Source organism: Prionailurus viverrinus, chromosome A1 (genome assembly GCF_022837055.1).
Source record: "Prionailurus viverrinus isolate Anna chromosome A1, UM_Priviv_1.0, whole genome shotgun sequence".
In the NCBI taxonomy this organism is placed as follows: domain Eukaryota; kingdom Metazoa; phylum Chordata; class Mammalia; order Carnivora; family Felidae; genus Prionailurus; species Prionailurus viverrinus.
The window spans coordinates 212,844,950-212,858,613 of NC_062561.1; the positions used below are offsets into that span (position 1 = coordinate 212,844,950).

The window sequence follows — 13,664 nt, forward strand, 5'->3', positions numbered from 1 at the left end:
CCACTGGTTGCGTGGGGAACTCAGCTCTTGTGTTTATCCAGGAAGGTGAACGCAGTGGCACAAAAGCAGCTTGGACGCCTGTGGCACACAAGCGCCCTCTTTTTCCACTCTCCAACCCATGAGTTCGCAGAGAAGCTTTTGGCACTTCTTCCAGAGCCTCTAAAGGTATGATGATCCCATCTTAAAGGAACAGGGGTCTCATGACCTCATGAGAGCTTCCCGAGGAAGCAGGAATATGAACAGGGAATTTGGTCCATGAATCGAACATCTGAAATAGTGAGCTAATAGCCATTTCTGAGAGAAATCGAGGAGAAAGCGGGAATTATGAATTGCTGGTGAAGCCAGCCAGTGTTCACTCGTCAGCTCCAAGCCTCTGCCTCTTCTCGAAGTTCTCCTCACTGCCACATCTCTGCAAAATCACTTAGCAGAAGCCCCAGCGCTCCTTTATGGACACTCTCCTCTATGTTCCTCAAGAGTTTTTCATCTCTTTGCTCCAGGGCTCCTCTACGAATTCATTTGTATGTCTCCTGTTATAGAGTGGAGCCAATTTTTTTATGTTTATTTATTGATTTTTGAGAGAGACGAAGAGAGCACTAGGAAGGGAGGGACAGAGAGAGAGGGAGAGAGAGAATCCCTAGCAGGCTCTGGGCTATCAGCGCAGAGCCCGACGTGGGCTAGATCTCACGAACCACGAGATCGTGACCTGAGCCGAAATCAAGAGTGAGACACTTAACCAACTGAGCCACGCAGGCACCCCCAAAGTGGAGCCATTTTTTGATAAAATTAATATCCTGTTCAGTTCATTTGCTCTAAGATGCACTTAGACATTTTTTTGCTAAACGAGATGTTTTTCTGCACCAGAAATGACTGGTTTTTAACTGAATTGAGATGTTAAAATGTCGGACAAGATTTGCACTTCAGGATTCAATAAGTTAGTATATATATAAGAATACACATAGTACCTGTAGATATATATAATATAGATGTATAACATGTAAATACAGTACTATATATATGTATAGTGCCCAGTACCTGGTATTGGCTTTTCTTACTATAGCTTCTCTATCTACTTCACCCTCTGCAAGAGATGAAGAAAGCTGGGCTAGAGGCAACCTAAGTCTAGCCCAGTCATGCTCACAGAGGCGCAGAAGCAGGGACATCAGCAAGGACACAAGCTCATGCTTCCCAGGCCCCGAGCCCGGAGGACCCAGTTCCCTTCAGTTCTCCCCTTTCTCTTAGCCAAGAGGAACTGCATGTTTTGTGTGTTCGCTTGTTTTCTCAACATTAACACACACCAAACAGACAAGCAGGGACATCCTCTGAAGCTACAGGACCAGGGAGCCTGCCTTGTCCAAGCCTTCAGAACCCTGTCGGGTGGTTGTGGTTCAGGAGCTAAGCAACCCAGTCCTCAGATCCACTCATCCACTAACCACTACATACCCTTCAGCAGGTCTCCCCATCTTGGCATTTTGTAGAGCATTGAATAAAGCCAGTGAAAGTCGAGAAGTTTCACAACTGGGACAATCCTTAGCCAGTTTTGTATCTCTAGCACTTAGCAGCTGCTCACTGAAAAGCGGTAGAATTAATATAGTACTTGAGTGATAGGGCTGCTTTTCTGAAAGGAACCCTCTTTCCTAATTAGAGGCTGGGACACAGTCTTAGCAATTTTGAATTAATTGGGGAAGAAGGACATAAATTAATGTATGAGGGCTTGTGTCTTCTGTTTCCCTCCAGGTCATTTTCTTTGTGAACAGTGGCTCCGAAGCCAATGACCTAGCCATGCTGATGGCCAGAGCACACACAAATCGCACAGACCTTATTTCTTTCAGGTAATCACACCTTGGAATATTCAACTTTGATAACATTGACTTACCCCAATACTAAATGTGTGTCTTTAAAATATAGCATGGGGAAGGAGGAGGGGCGCTTTCCCAGGAGTATCATTCTGATTTTAGAGCAGTATCAGTGAAATGAATTTTATGACTGGATAACCCCATCTAAACTGGCCTCATTCAAGGTAGGGATCCCTGACTGGGGTAAAAAACAGCTTGGAGTACTACTTATGGCATAGATCATCTGATAAAATTAAATAGATGGTCATTTGACAGTTTTTTGACTCTGAAGGCGTGGTATTGACCACGATATATGCCAAGTGGTGAATAACTGGTCTATATGCATAGATGCTCACGGCTCTACCATATGACAGTGGACACATTTTCATCTCTGCTTATGATCAGGAGCCCTCTACTTACTTCTTAGTGCCAGTGGCACAAAATTTTCACCTTTTCTCCTCCCTAAGTTCAGAGGATACATATTGAACCTGTATATTTCTACTTCTCTGGGTGACTTTTGAAAATTGACAACGTAACAGATTAATTATAAACCCTTGATAGCTATATTAGCATTAAAAACAATAGAAAACTTAGCATTTTGTTTGCAGTTTCTTCCTTTGGGTAATTTTATATAGCACCTTTTTTAATGTTTATTTATTTTTGAGACAGAGAGAGAGCATGAGATGGGGAGCGGCAGAGAGGGAGACAGAGGATCTGAAGTGGGCTTTGTACTGACAGTGGACAACTGATGTGGGGCTCAAACTCACGAACCATAAGATCACGTACTGAGCCAAAGTCTGATGCTTAACTACCTGAGCCACCCAAGTGCCCCTGTATAGCACTTTCAAGCATTATCTTTTAATAAGGTTTATGTCAGAGGGTGACTTATAGTAAAAGTACATGGAATGAAGAGATAGTCCCATTCTTTTACCTGTCTGGCCATAGATTCTGTCTCATTTCCAAAGAAGATCTGATGACCACAGCACATCCAATACTGCACATTCCATATAATATGCCCCACAGTAACTATAGGCATAAGGAAACATTTACTGTCAAAGAAATATGGCAATAAAAAATGTGACTGATGTTTTACCCAAATAAACCTCCCAGAATATACATGTCCAGATAAGTATTGATCTATTCAAAGTGGACATGTGTTGCTAGGGTTCAACACACAATTGGGTCTCCTCTTTCAAGATAGATGACCATCCTTTTGAATAGTCTTAATAATCCTAAGTCCTCATTTAAGGGTGATTTTGATTTGAGAATTATCAAAACCCATTTGAAGCCAAGACGGGTGATCAGAATGATTTATACTAACTGTGGTAGTTTCAGGTTCAAAAAGAAACAAAACCTGTGTTGTTGTTTTTTTTATACACCAGGTAAAGTGGCTTATGAGGCATTTGCACAACAGCGACATCACAGAACAAATATTTGGTTTCTCAAGGTGACTGCTTAAAAGAATAATACTCATTGAATATAATTCCGGACATGTTGCTAAAAGATGAGTCTCTTTGCTTAAGAGTGACTAAGTAGGGCAGATGCCAAGGTCAGAGTTCTTGCCCAGATACTCTCCAGATCTTCCTTTCACAATTTCATGTCTATGACACCATCAGAAAAGACAAATAAGTAAATTCTCCTGGCATAGGCTCAGGAGGTTTCTTAGAAATCATTGGAGTTACACATTAATGGTGTTCTATGTTGTCTCCATAGGCTTCACGGATCTTCTCTTTTGTCCTACACAATAGTCCACAGGCCAGCAATCAAAGAAAACTGAACCTGACCCCATCTTCTCACTGTTTCTTCTCTGCAGAGGTGCCTACCATGGGTGCAGCCCATACACACTTGGCTTGACAAACGTAGGGTCCTTCAGGACGGAGCTCCCCAGTGGGCTGGGCTGCCAATCAGTGAGTTTTGAGATTTTGGTCTGGTTTCTCTGAAGTCTGCTCTGCACGTGGTAGGACCGATCAGATTTTCCCAGTATCAGGATCAGAAACGCATATGAAGAATATCATTCATCAGGGGCCAAATTTTACTTACTTGAACCAAAGCCCCCTTGGAGGAAACCTTTAGTAGAAAGGCCTTCAGACTCTGAGCAATTAATTATAGGGATTTTTACAACTCGTTTTGCTTGAAAATAAAATCAGGTAAACCGCAAATGAATGCATTGAGATTAGTTCTCAGAGCCTCGAATGCATAAGATTTCTACAGAGCCATCCTTGTACTCACCTTTTGTTCTCACTTGCTGTACCCACCTGAACATCAAATCAGATACCTAATTATTCCTATTCTTTCAGATGCCCTTACCCATATAACTCTTGAGCAAGTTGTTTCCAGGCTGGCACTGAAGTCAGTTTCCTTTGTAAAGTGCCCACATAACTGGTTTCTAAGAAAAAATTATCTTTTCAAACCAAAGTATTAGGTTTTTGTCCTAAGTGGGAGAGGAGTATGGGAGGAATCTCAATATCAAATTAAGAAGCCCTCCTATCCTGACTGGTATCATATGTGTCTTGTCCTCACAGTTTTGCCAAATGCCTTCTTTTGTCATTTGCAGACAATGTGCCCAGATGTTTTCCGGGGCCCCTGGGGAGGAAGCCACTGTCGAGATTCTCCAGTGCAAACAATTAGAAAATGCAGCTGTGCACCAGGTTCAACTGGGCAGGGAGCGGGGTGTAGGGTGGCCAGGAGGGTGGGTAATGAAACCGAGAAAGGCCGAACCGTTACTCAGTGAACAGATTTGAACCAATGGAAAAGGGAAGAGCCAAAGGAAACAAAACTGGAAAGCAAGGCCTCGTAGCGTCAACATGCATCATGCCTACTACCGCTGTGCTCTCTGGCTGTGAGGGGAGCATCTCTGGCCATCAGAGCCAAGCTAAACAAACTCCCACTTGATACTTCATTAAAGGAGTTCCGTCAGCTCTGTTAGCAATAGCCCTGCTATCAGCTTGAAAAGAGAACAAGGTTGGTGGGATTGTTTACCAATTCCCAACGGAGGAGGGGGAGAGGGAAAAGAATACTTTCAGCCGTTTCAAAACTCCGGTCAGGAAGTTCCCCCAAGGGACTCAGAATGCCAGCCAAAATGAGGACATCTGTCAAAACTTAAGGCCATTGCCAAAGTCTGTAGACATCTCTGGCAAATGTTTTAAAGGCATTCTCAAAAGGAGAGTTCCCATTTACCAACCGCATTTATATTTGCGTTCTCTACCTATTCTTACCAGAGGGGAGGGATGGAAGCAGCAATTCTCTGCTAATGATCAGTCTCCCCTGTGCTTGTCGGCACAGTTCAGGACCTCCGAACAGCTGCTTCTAAGTAGTGCTGAAAGAAAGAGCTCAATGCTTCTGCCCAAGACGCTTAATGGAACAGTTTTGAGTCACTCGGGTTGAAAAAATGCAAATGGAAGTCTTAGAAATCAGCTTTGAAAGGAAGAAAGAAGATTCACAGTCACCTTAAAATTCAGATAGGATAATGGCAAAATGGAGACAGGGGGATAAAAGAATGAGCATTGAAATAGGATGCCGTGGTCACAGAACTTAAAACTCTAAGGAAATTTAAAGCCATATTAAAAAAAAAAAACCCTCCCCTCTCCACTTTAAAAAATCGGGAAACCAAGGTCCACACCTGAGAGGCAGCAGAGCTAGGACTTGACCCCAAGCCTTCTGACTCCAAACCACTGCTCCCTACCTATGGCCACCCCTGTTCACACTGGCTTGCCAGCAGGATGAACCTGCTTAAAATAATTAAAATAATATAATTTTAAAATAATTATTAAAATTATTAATAATTTCAATAATTCCTTAAAATAATAATTCCTGTTCCGGCCAGGATTGAGGGGACCCACGAAGTCAGGAGACCTGGATTCCACTCCCAGCCCCAGCTGGTTCAGCTGCAAGCAAAGCCTCCATCTGTCACCTCGGCTTTCTCATTTGTAAGATACAGATGGCAGCAGCTGCCCCCAACCCGTCATTACAAGGCTTCATGAGATCAAGAGAGGAGAGTTTTGGGTACAGAAAGGCAGATAATAGCAATACCAAGGGTACCTGTAGAGCCGGACCCACATATCCTACCTGGAAGGCATCGAGAACTAAACTTGGTTTCATGCACCTCATCGACCTCAATCTGAGCACAACGCGGGCAGCAGAGAGCCTAGCAAGCAGAAGCACTCAAGAGCTGGCCATCTCCTTCCCTCCCTACTCTGTGTCCCTGCCTTTCTCCATCCTCTCTGCCTCCTCCCTCTTCGAGGCTTCTTTCTCTGCTTAGGCCAATTTGAAAATACTAGAACCCCATGGTCATCTCTCCAGTGGCCTCTGGAGGCTTAATGATAGTGACAGACATACCCTTCTTTTCCTCTGAACTGTTATCTTTGGCATATCTGAAGTCAGCTGTTTTCTTAATTCACATCCTCAAGAGACACAACTGAAATATGTATTCAAACAGAATTGCAATACAGAAAGAGACTTCACACTCCTCCAGGGCTTTGGGGAACTGCGTAGTGTTTGGTCTTTGTTGCACAAAGATGTAGTCACATGTTTGCAAATGCAACCCAGCTCATAAAGTACTTTGAGTGTAGAAGATTCCGGTTCTCCGTTCCTCTTAGGGTGCGTTCACTGGGCGCTTACAGGTACCAATCTTGGTGGAAGTTCTTTCAGTTCAGGATTAGGTCATCATTGCCCACATAGGCATAAGCAGGAGTCCAGGTTGTGAAGTTGATATAGATGTTTCTGTGGTAGATTACATCACCTTCCTCTATCCTTTTGCCGGGATTTTGTCTTGCCAAGTGTTCATTCCGGGCCCTGAATTTAGGACGGAAGCTGTGATGACATCCACCTCCCAAAGCCCACTGCCCCACAATGCCCCAGACCTCGTCCTCATCATGTCATTGTTCTTCACCTTTTGCAAGATGAGCTTCCTTTTCCTGAAACATTGTTCTTCCTTGGCTCTTCACTCTATTTAACTGTTTCTATACCACCAGCTAAATAAAAACTCTCCATCTCCACTCAGATGTTTGAATGGTATACGGGGAACATCCACTCGTTACACCCTTGTTGTCATGGTGATGCCACCGCACCAGGTCTCTCTCCAGAGGCAGCCTGACCTGGAGTTACATCAATGAGCTCAGGAAGTAAATGTGAAATGAAGTAAACAGCTGATTACAGGAGGTGACCCCTCTCGTCACTGAACTCGTGGGCAAGCGGGGGACAAATCATGAAAGGTCTATCACAGGTTCACGCAAAGCCTGCTCTCAGTTTGGTTTTGGCCAGATGTCAGCCACTGGGGTTGACTTTGCTCCACGCTCCCCCCTCTCTCCTTACAGATGGGCATGCTAAATTTCCAAATTATTTCTTTTCATATGTGACCCATCCTTTAGAGTCATCCCAGGTTCTCTGCCTTTCTTAATAAAAACTAAAAAATGGACTCTCTACAGGCGTGGGTTTACTTGTCTAGTATATCCTCTCCTCAAGCAACATAAGCGATGCTAAAAATGTGCTTTCTGGATTTGGTATCCTTTTCCTTCCTTCTTTCTTCACACTTCCAGCCCCTAATTCCAACTAACCTAGCCATGCGAGTTTTCCCAAACATCACATGTACCTTAAAACATGTTTGGGGCCAGGAAGTGTTTTTTCCAGTTTTATTTATTTATTTTTTTCAATATATGAAATTTACTGTCAAATTGGTTTCCATACAACACCCAATGCTCATCCCAAAAGGTGCCCTCCTCAATACCCATCACCCACCCTCCCCTCCCTCCCACCCCCCATCAACCCTCAGTTTGTTCTCAGTTTTTAACAGTCTCTTATGCTTTGGCTCTCTCCCACTCTAACCTCTTTTTTTTTTTCTCCTTCCCCTCCCCCCCATGGGTTTCTGTTAAGTTTCTCAGGATCCACATAAGAGTGAAACCATATGGTATCTGTCTTTCTCTGTATGGCTTATTTCACTTAGCATCACACTCTCCAGTTCCATTCACGTTGCTACAAAAGGCCATATTTCATTCTTTCTCATTGCCACGTAGTATTCCATTGTATATATAAACCACAATTTCTTTATCCATTCATCAGTTGATGGACATTTAGGCTCTTTCCATAATTTGGCTATTGTTGAGAGTGCTGCTATGAACATTGGGGTACAAGTGCCCCTATGCATAAGTACTCCTGTATCCCTTGGGTAAATTCCTAGCAGTGCTATTGCTGGGCCATAGGGTAGGTCTATTTTTAATTTTCTGAGGAACCTCCACACTGCTTTCCAGAGCGGCTGCACCAATTTGCATTCCCACCAACAGTGCAAGAGGGTTCCCGTTTCTCCACATCCTTGCCAGCATCTATAGTCTCCTGATTTGTTCATTTTGGCCACTCTGACTGGAGTCAGGTGATATCTGAGTGTGGTTTTGATTTGTATTTCCCTGATAAGGAGCGACGTTGAGCATCTTTTCATGTGCCTGTTGGCCATCCAGATGTCTTCTTTAGAGAAGTGTCTATTCATGTTTTCTACCCATTTCTTCACTGGGTTATTTGTTTTTCGGGTGTGGAGTTTGGTGAGCTCTTGATAGATTTTGGATACTAGCCCTTTGTCCGATATGTCATTTGCAAATATCTTTTCCCATTCCGTTGGTTACCTTTTAGTTTTGTTGGTTGTTTCCTTTGCTGTGCAGAAGATTTTTATCTTCATAAGGTCCCAGTAATTCATTTTTGCTTTTAATTCCCTTGGCTTTGGGGATGTGTCGAGTATGAGATTGCTACAGCTGAGGTCAGAGAGGTCTTTTCCTGCTTTCTCTTCTAGGGTTTTGATGATTTCCTGTCTCACATTCAGGTCCTTTATTCATTTTGAGTTTATTTTTGTGAATGGTGTGAGAAAGTGGTCTAGTTTCAACCTTCTGCATGTTGCTGTCCAGTTCTCCCAGCACCATTTGTTAAAGAGACTGTCTTTTTTCCATTGGATGTTCTTTCCTGCTTTGTCAAAGATTAGTTGGCCATACATTTGTGGGTCTAGTTCTGGGGTTTCTATTCTATTCCATTGGTCTATGCATCTGTTTTTGTGCCAATACCCTGCTGTCTTGATGATGACAGCTTTGTAGTAGAGGCTAAAGTCTGGGATTGTGATGCCTCCTGCTTTGGTCTTCTTCTTCAAAATTACTTTGGCTATTCGGGGCTTTTTGTGGTTCCATATGAATTTTAGGATTGCTTGTTCTAGTTTCGAGAAGAATGCTGGTGCAATTTTGATTGGGATTGCATTGAATGTGTAGATAGCTTTGGGTAGTATTGACATTTTGACAATATTTATTCTTCCAATCCATGAGCAGGGAATGTCTTTCCATTTCTTTAAATCTTCTTCAATTACCTTCATAAGCTTTCTATAGTTTTCAGCATACAGATCTTTTACATCTTTGGTTAGATTTATTCCTAGGTAATTTATGCTTCTTGGTGCAATTGTGAATGGGATCACTTTCTTTATTTGTCTTTCTGTTGCTTCATTGTTAGTGTATAAGAATGCAACTGATTTCTGTACATTGATTTTGTATCCTGCAACTTTGCTGAATTCATGTATCAGTTCTAGCAGACTTTTGGTGGAGTCTACCGGATTTTCCATGTATAATATCATGTCATCTGCAAAAAGCGAAAGCTTGACTTCATCTTTGCCAATTTTGATGCCTTTGATTTCCTTTTGTTGTCTGATTGCTGATGCTAGAACTTCCAACACTATGTTAAACAACAGCGGTGAGAGTGGGGATCCCTGTCGTGTTCCTGATCTCAGGGAAAAAGCTCTCAGTTTTTCCCCATTGAGGATGATGTTAGCTGTGGGCTTTTCATAAATGGCTTTTATGATCTTTAAGTATGTTCCTTCTATCCCGACTTTCTCAAGGGTTTTTATTAAGAAAGCGTGCTGGATTTTGTCAAAGGCCTTTTCTGCATCGATTGACAGGATCATATGTTTCTTCTCTTTTTTTTTATTAATGTGATGTATCACATTGATTGATTTGTGAATGTTGAACCAGCCCTGCATCCCAGGAATGAATCCCACTTGATCGTGGTAAATAATTCTTTTTATATGCTGTTGAATTCGATTTGCTAGTATCTTATTCAGAATTTTTACATCCATATTCATCAGGGATATTGGCCTGTAGTTCTCTTTTTTTACTGGGTCTCTGTCTGGTTTAGGAATCAAAGTAATACTGGCTTCATAGAATGAGTCTGGAAGTTTTCCTTCCCTTTCTATTTCTTGGAATAGCTTGAGAAGCATAGGTATTATCTCTGCTTTAAACATCTGGTAGAACTTTCCTGGGAAGCCATCTGGTCCTGGACTCTTATTTGTTGGGAGATTTTTGATAACCAATTTGATTTCTTCGCTGGTTATGGGTCTGTTCAAGCTTTCTATTTCCTCCTGATTGAGTTTTGGAAGAGTGTGGGTGTTTAGGAATTTGTCCATTTCTTCCAGGTTGTCCAATTTGTTGGCATATAATTTTTCATAGTATTCCCTGATAATTGTTTATATCCCTGAGGGATTGGTTGTAATAATTCCATTTTCATTCATGATTCTATCTATTTCGGTCATCTCCCTTTTCTTTTTGAGAAACCTGGCTAGAGGTTTGTCAATTTTGTTTATTTTTTCAAAAAACCAACTCTTGGTTTCGTTGATCTGCTCTACAGTTTTTTTAGATTCTATATTGTTTATTTCTGCTCTGATATTTATTATTTCTCTTCTTCTGCTGGGTTTAGGCTGCCCTTGCTGTTCTGCTTCTATTTCCTTTAGGTGTGCTGTTAGATTTTGTATTTGGGATTTTTCTTGTTTCTTGAGATAGGCCTGGATTGCAATGTATTTTCCTCTCAGGACTGCCTTTGCTGCGTCCCAAAGCGTTTGGATTGTTGTATTTTCATTTTCGTTTGTTTCCATATATTTTTTAATTTCTTCTCTAATTGCCTGGTTGACCCACTCATTCTTTAGTAGGGTGTTCTTTAACCTCCACGCTTTTGGAGGTTTCCCAGACTTTTTCCTGTGGTTGATTTCAAGCTTCATAGCATTGTGGTCTGAAAGTATGCATGGTATAATTTCAATTCTTGTAAACTTATGAAGGGCTGTTTTGTGACCCAGTATGTGATCTATCTTGGAGAATGTTCCATGTGCACTCGAGAAGAAAGTATATTCTGTTGCTTTGGGATGCAGAGTTCTAAATATATCTGTCAAGTCCATCCAATGTATCATTCAGGGCCCTTGTTTCTTTATTGACCGTGTGTCTAGATGATCTGTCCATTTCTGTAAGTGGAGTGTTAAAGTCCCCTGCAATTACCACATTCTTATCAATAAGGTTGCTTATGTTTGTGAGTAACTGTTTTATATATTTGGGGGCTCTGGTATTCGACGCATAGACATTTATAATTGTTAGCTCTTCCTGATGGATAGACCCTGTAATTATTATATAATGCCCTTCTTCATCTCTTGTTACAGCCTTTAATTTAAAGTCTAGTTTGTCTGATATAAGTATGGCTACTCCAGCTTTCTTTTGGCTTCCAGTAGCATGATAAATAGTTCTCCATCCCCTCACTCTCAATCTAAAGGTGTCCTCAGGTCTAAAATGAGTCTCTTGTAGACAGCAAATAGATGGGTCTTGTTTTTTTATCCATTCTGATACCCTATGTCTTTTGGTTGGCGCATTTAATCCATTTACATTCAGTGTTATTATAGAAAGATACGGGTTTAGAGTCATTGTGATGTCTGTATGTTTTATGCTTGTAGTGATGTGTCTGGTACTTTGTCTCACAGGATCCCCCTTAGGATCTCTTGTAGGGCTGGTTTAGTGGTGACAAATTCCTTCAGTTTTTGTTTGTTTGGGAAGACCTTTATCTCTCCTTCTATTCTAAATGACAGACTTGCTGGATAAAGGATTCTCGGCTGCATATTTTTTTCTGTTTAGCACATTGAAGATATCGTATCAATCCTTTCTGGCCTGCCAAGTTTCAAAAGAGAGATCAGTCACGAGTCTTATAGGTCTCCCTTTATGTGTGAGGGCACGTTTACCCCTTGCTGCCTTCAGAATTTTCTCTTTATCCTTGTATTTTGCCAGTTTCACTATGATATGTCGTGCAGAAGATCGATTCAAGTTATGTCTGAAGGGAGTTCTCTGTGCCTCTTGGATTGTTCTCTGTGCCTCTTGGATTTCAATGCCTTTTTCCTTCCCCAGTTCAGGGAAGTTCTCAGCTATTATTTCTTCAAGTACCCCTTCAGCACCTTTCCCTCTCTCTTCCTCCTCTGGGATACCAATTATGCGTATATTATTTCTTTTTAGGGTATCACTTAGTTCTCTAATTTTCCCCTCATACTCCTGGATTTTTTTATCTCTCTTTTTCTCAGCTTCCTCTTTTTCCATAACTTTATCTTCTAGTTCACCTATTCTTTCCTCTGCCTCTTCAATCTGAGCCGTGGTGGTTTCCATTTTATTTTGCATTTCATTTAAAGCGTTTTTCAGCTCCTCGTGACTGTTCCTTAGTCCCTTGATCTCTGTGGCAAGAGATTCTCTGCTGTCCTGTATACTGTTTTCAAGCCCAGCGATTAATTTTATGACTATTATTCTAAATTCACTTTCTGTTATATTATTTAAATCCTTTTTGATCAGCTCATTAGCTATTGTTATTTCCTGGAGATTCTTCTGAGGGGAATTCTTCCGCTTGGTCATTTTGGATAGTCCCTGGCGTGGTGAGGACCTGCAGGGCACTTCCCCTGTGCTGTGGTGTATAACTGGAGTTGGTGGGTGGGGCCGCAGTCCGACCTGATGTCTGCCCCCAGCCCACCGCTGGGGCCACAGTCAGACTGGTGTGTGCCTTCTCTTCCCTTCTCCTAGGGGTGTGATTCACTGTGGGGTGGCGTGGCCCGTCTGGGCTACTTGCACACTGCCAGGCTTGTGATGCTGGGGATCTGGCGTATTAGCTGGGGTGGGTAGGCAAGTTGCACGGGGGCAGGAGGGGCAGGCTTAGCTCGCTTCTCCTTAGGTGATCCACTTCAGGAGGGGCCCTGTGGCCGTGGGAGGGAGTCAGATCCGCTGCCGGAGGTTTGGCTCCGCAGAAGCACAGAGTTGGGTGTTTGCACAGAGTTGGGTGTTTGCGCAGAGGGAGAAAGTTCCCTGGCAGGAACTGGTTCCCTTTGGGATTTTGGCTGGGGGATGGGCGAGGGAGATGGCGCTGGTGAGCGCCTTTGTTCCCCACCAAACTGAGCTCTGTCATCTGGGGGCTCAGCAGCTCTCCCTCCCTTTGTCCTCCAGCCTTCCCGCTTTCCGAGCAGAGCTGTTAACTTATGACCTCCCAGACGCTAAGTCGCGCTTGTTGTGGGAACACAGTCCGTCAGGCCCCTCCGCTTTTGCAAGCCAGACTCGGGGGCTCTGCTTGGCCGGCGAGCCGCCCCTCCGCCCCGGCTCCCTCCCGCCAGTCCGTGGAGCGCGCACCGCCTCGCCGCCCTTCCTACCCTCTTCCGTGGGCCTCTCGTCTGCGCTTGGCTCCGGCGACTCCGTTCGGCTAATCCTCTCGTGGTTTTCTGGGTTATTTAGGCAGGTGTAGGTGGAATCTAAGTGATCAGCAGGACGCGCGGTGAGCCCAGCATCCTCCTACACCGCCATCTTCCTTTTCCTCTGTTTTTTCCAGTTTTAAATTAAAAGCTGAAGTATAAAATATATTTATGCTTCAGTTTTGATGACGATGACGGATATTTTCTGTCCCTAATCTCTCCACTTCAGGAGACAGGTCTGTATCCGTGCGTCTAAGCAAGCGCTAGGATGGTAGGTGGTGACTCACCTCTCAAATTGCTCTCATGGTTACTGGGCCCAGGGCGTCCGTCACATCCACATCTCCCTCTGTGCT

The 13,664-nt window shown here is 43.1% G+C and overlaps 1 protein-coding gene across 1 annotated transcript in view; it reads left to right on the top strand.

Moving 5' to 3' along the window:
* The window catches only part of AGXT2 (alanine--glyoxylate aminotransferase 2), a 62,902-nt gene that overhangs the window by 23,143 nt on the left and 26,095 nt on the right, over positions 1 to 13,664 (top strand). Inside the window, exons 5-8 of the mRNA XM_047857593.1 lie at positions 42 to 165; positions 1,735 to 1,829; positions 3,646 to 3,739; positions 4,387 to 4,480. Coding sequence (XP_047713549.1) covers positions 42 to 165; positions 1,735 to 1,829; positions 3,646 to 3,739; positions 4,387 to 4,480 — 407 coding nt within the window. The remainder of the gene's footprint in view (positions 1 to 41; positions 166 to 1,734; positions 1,830 to 3,645; positions 3,740 to 4,386; positions 4,481 to 13,664) is intronic.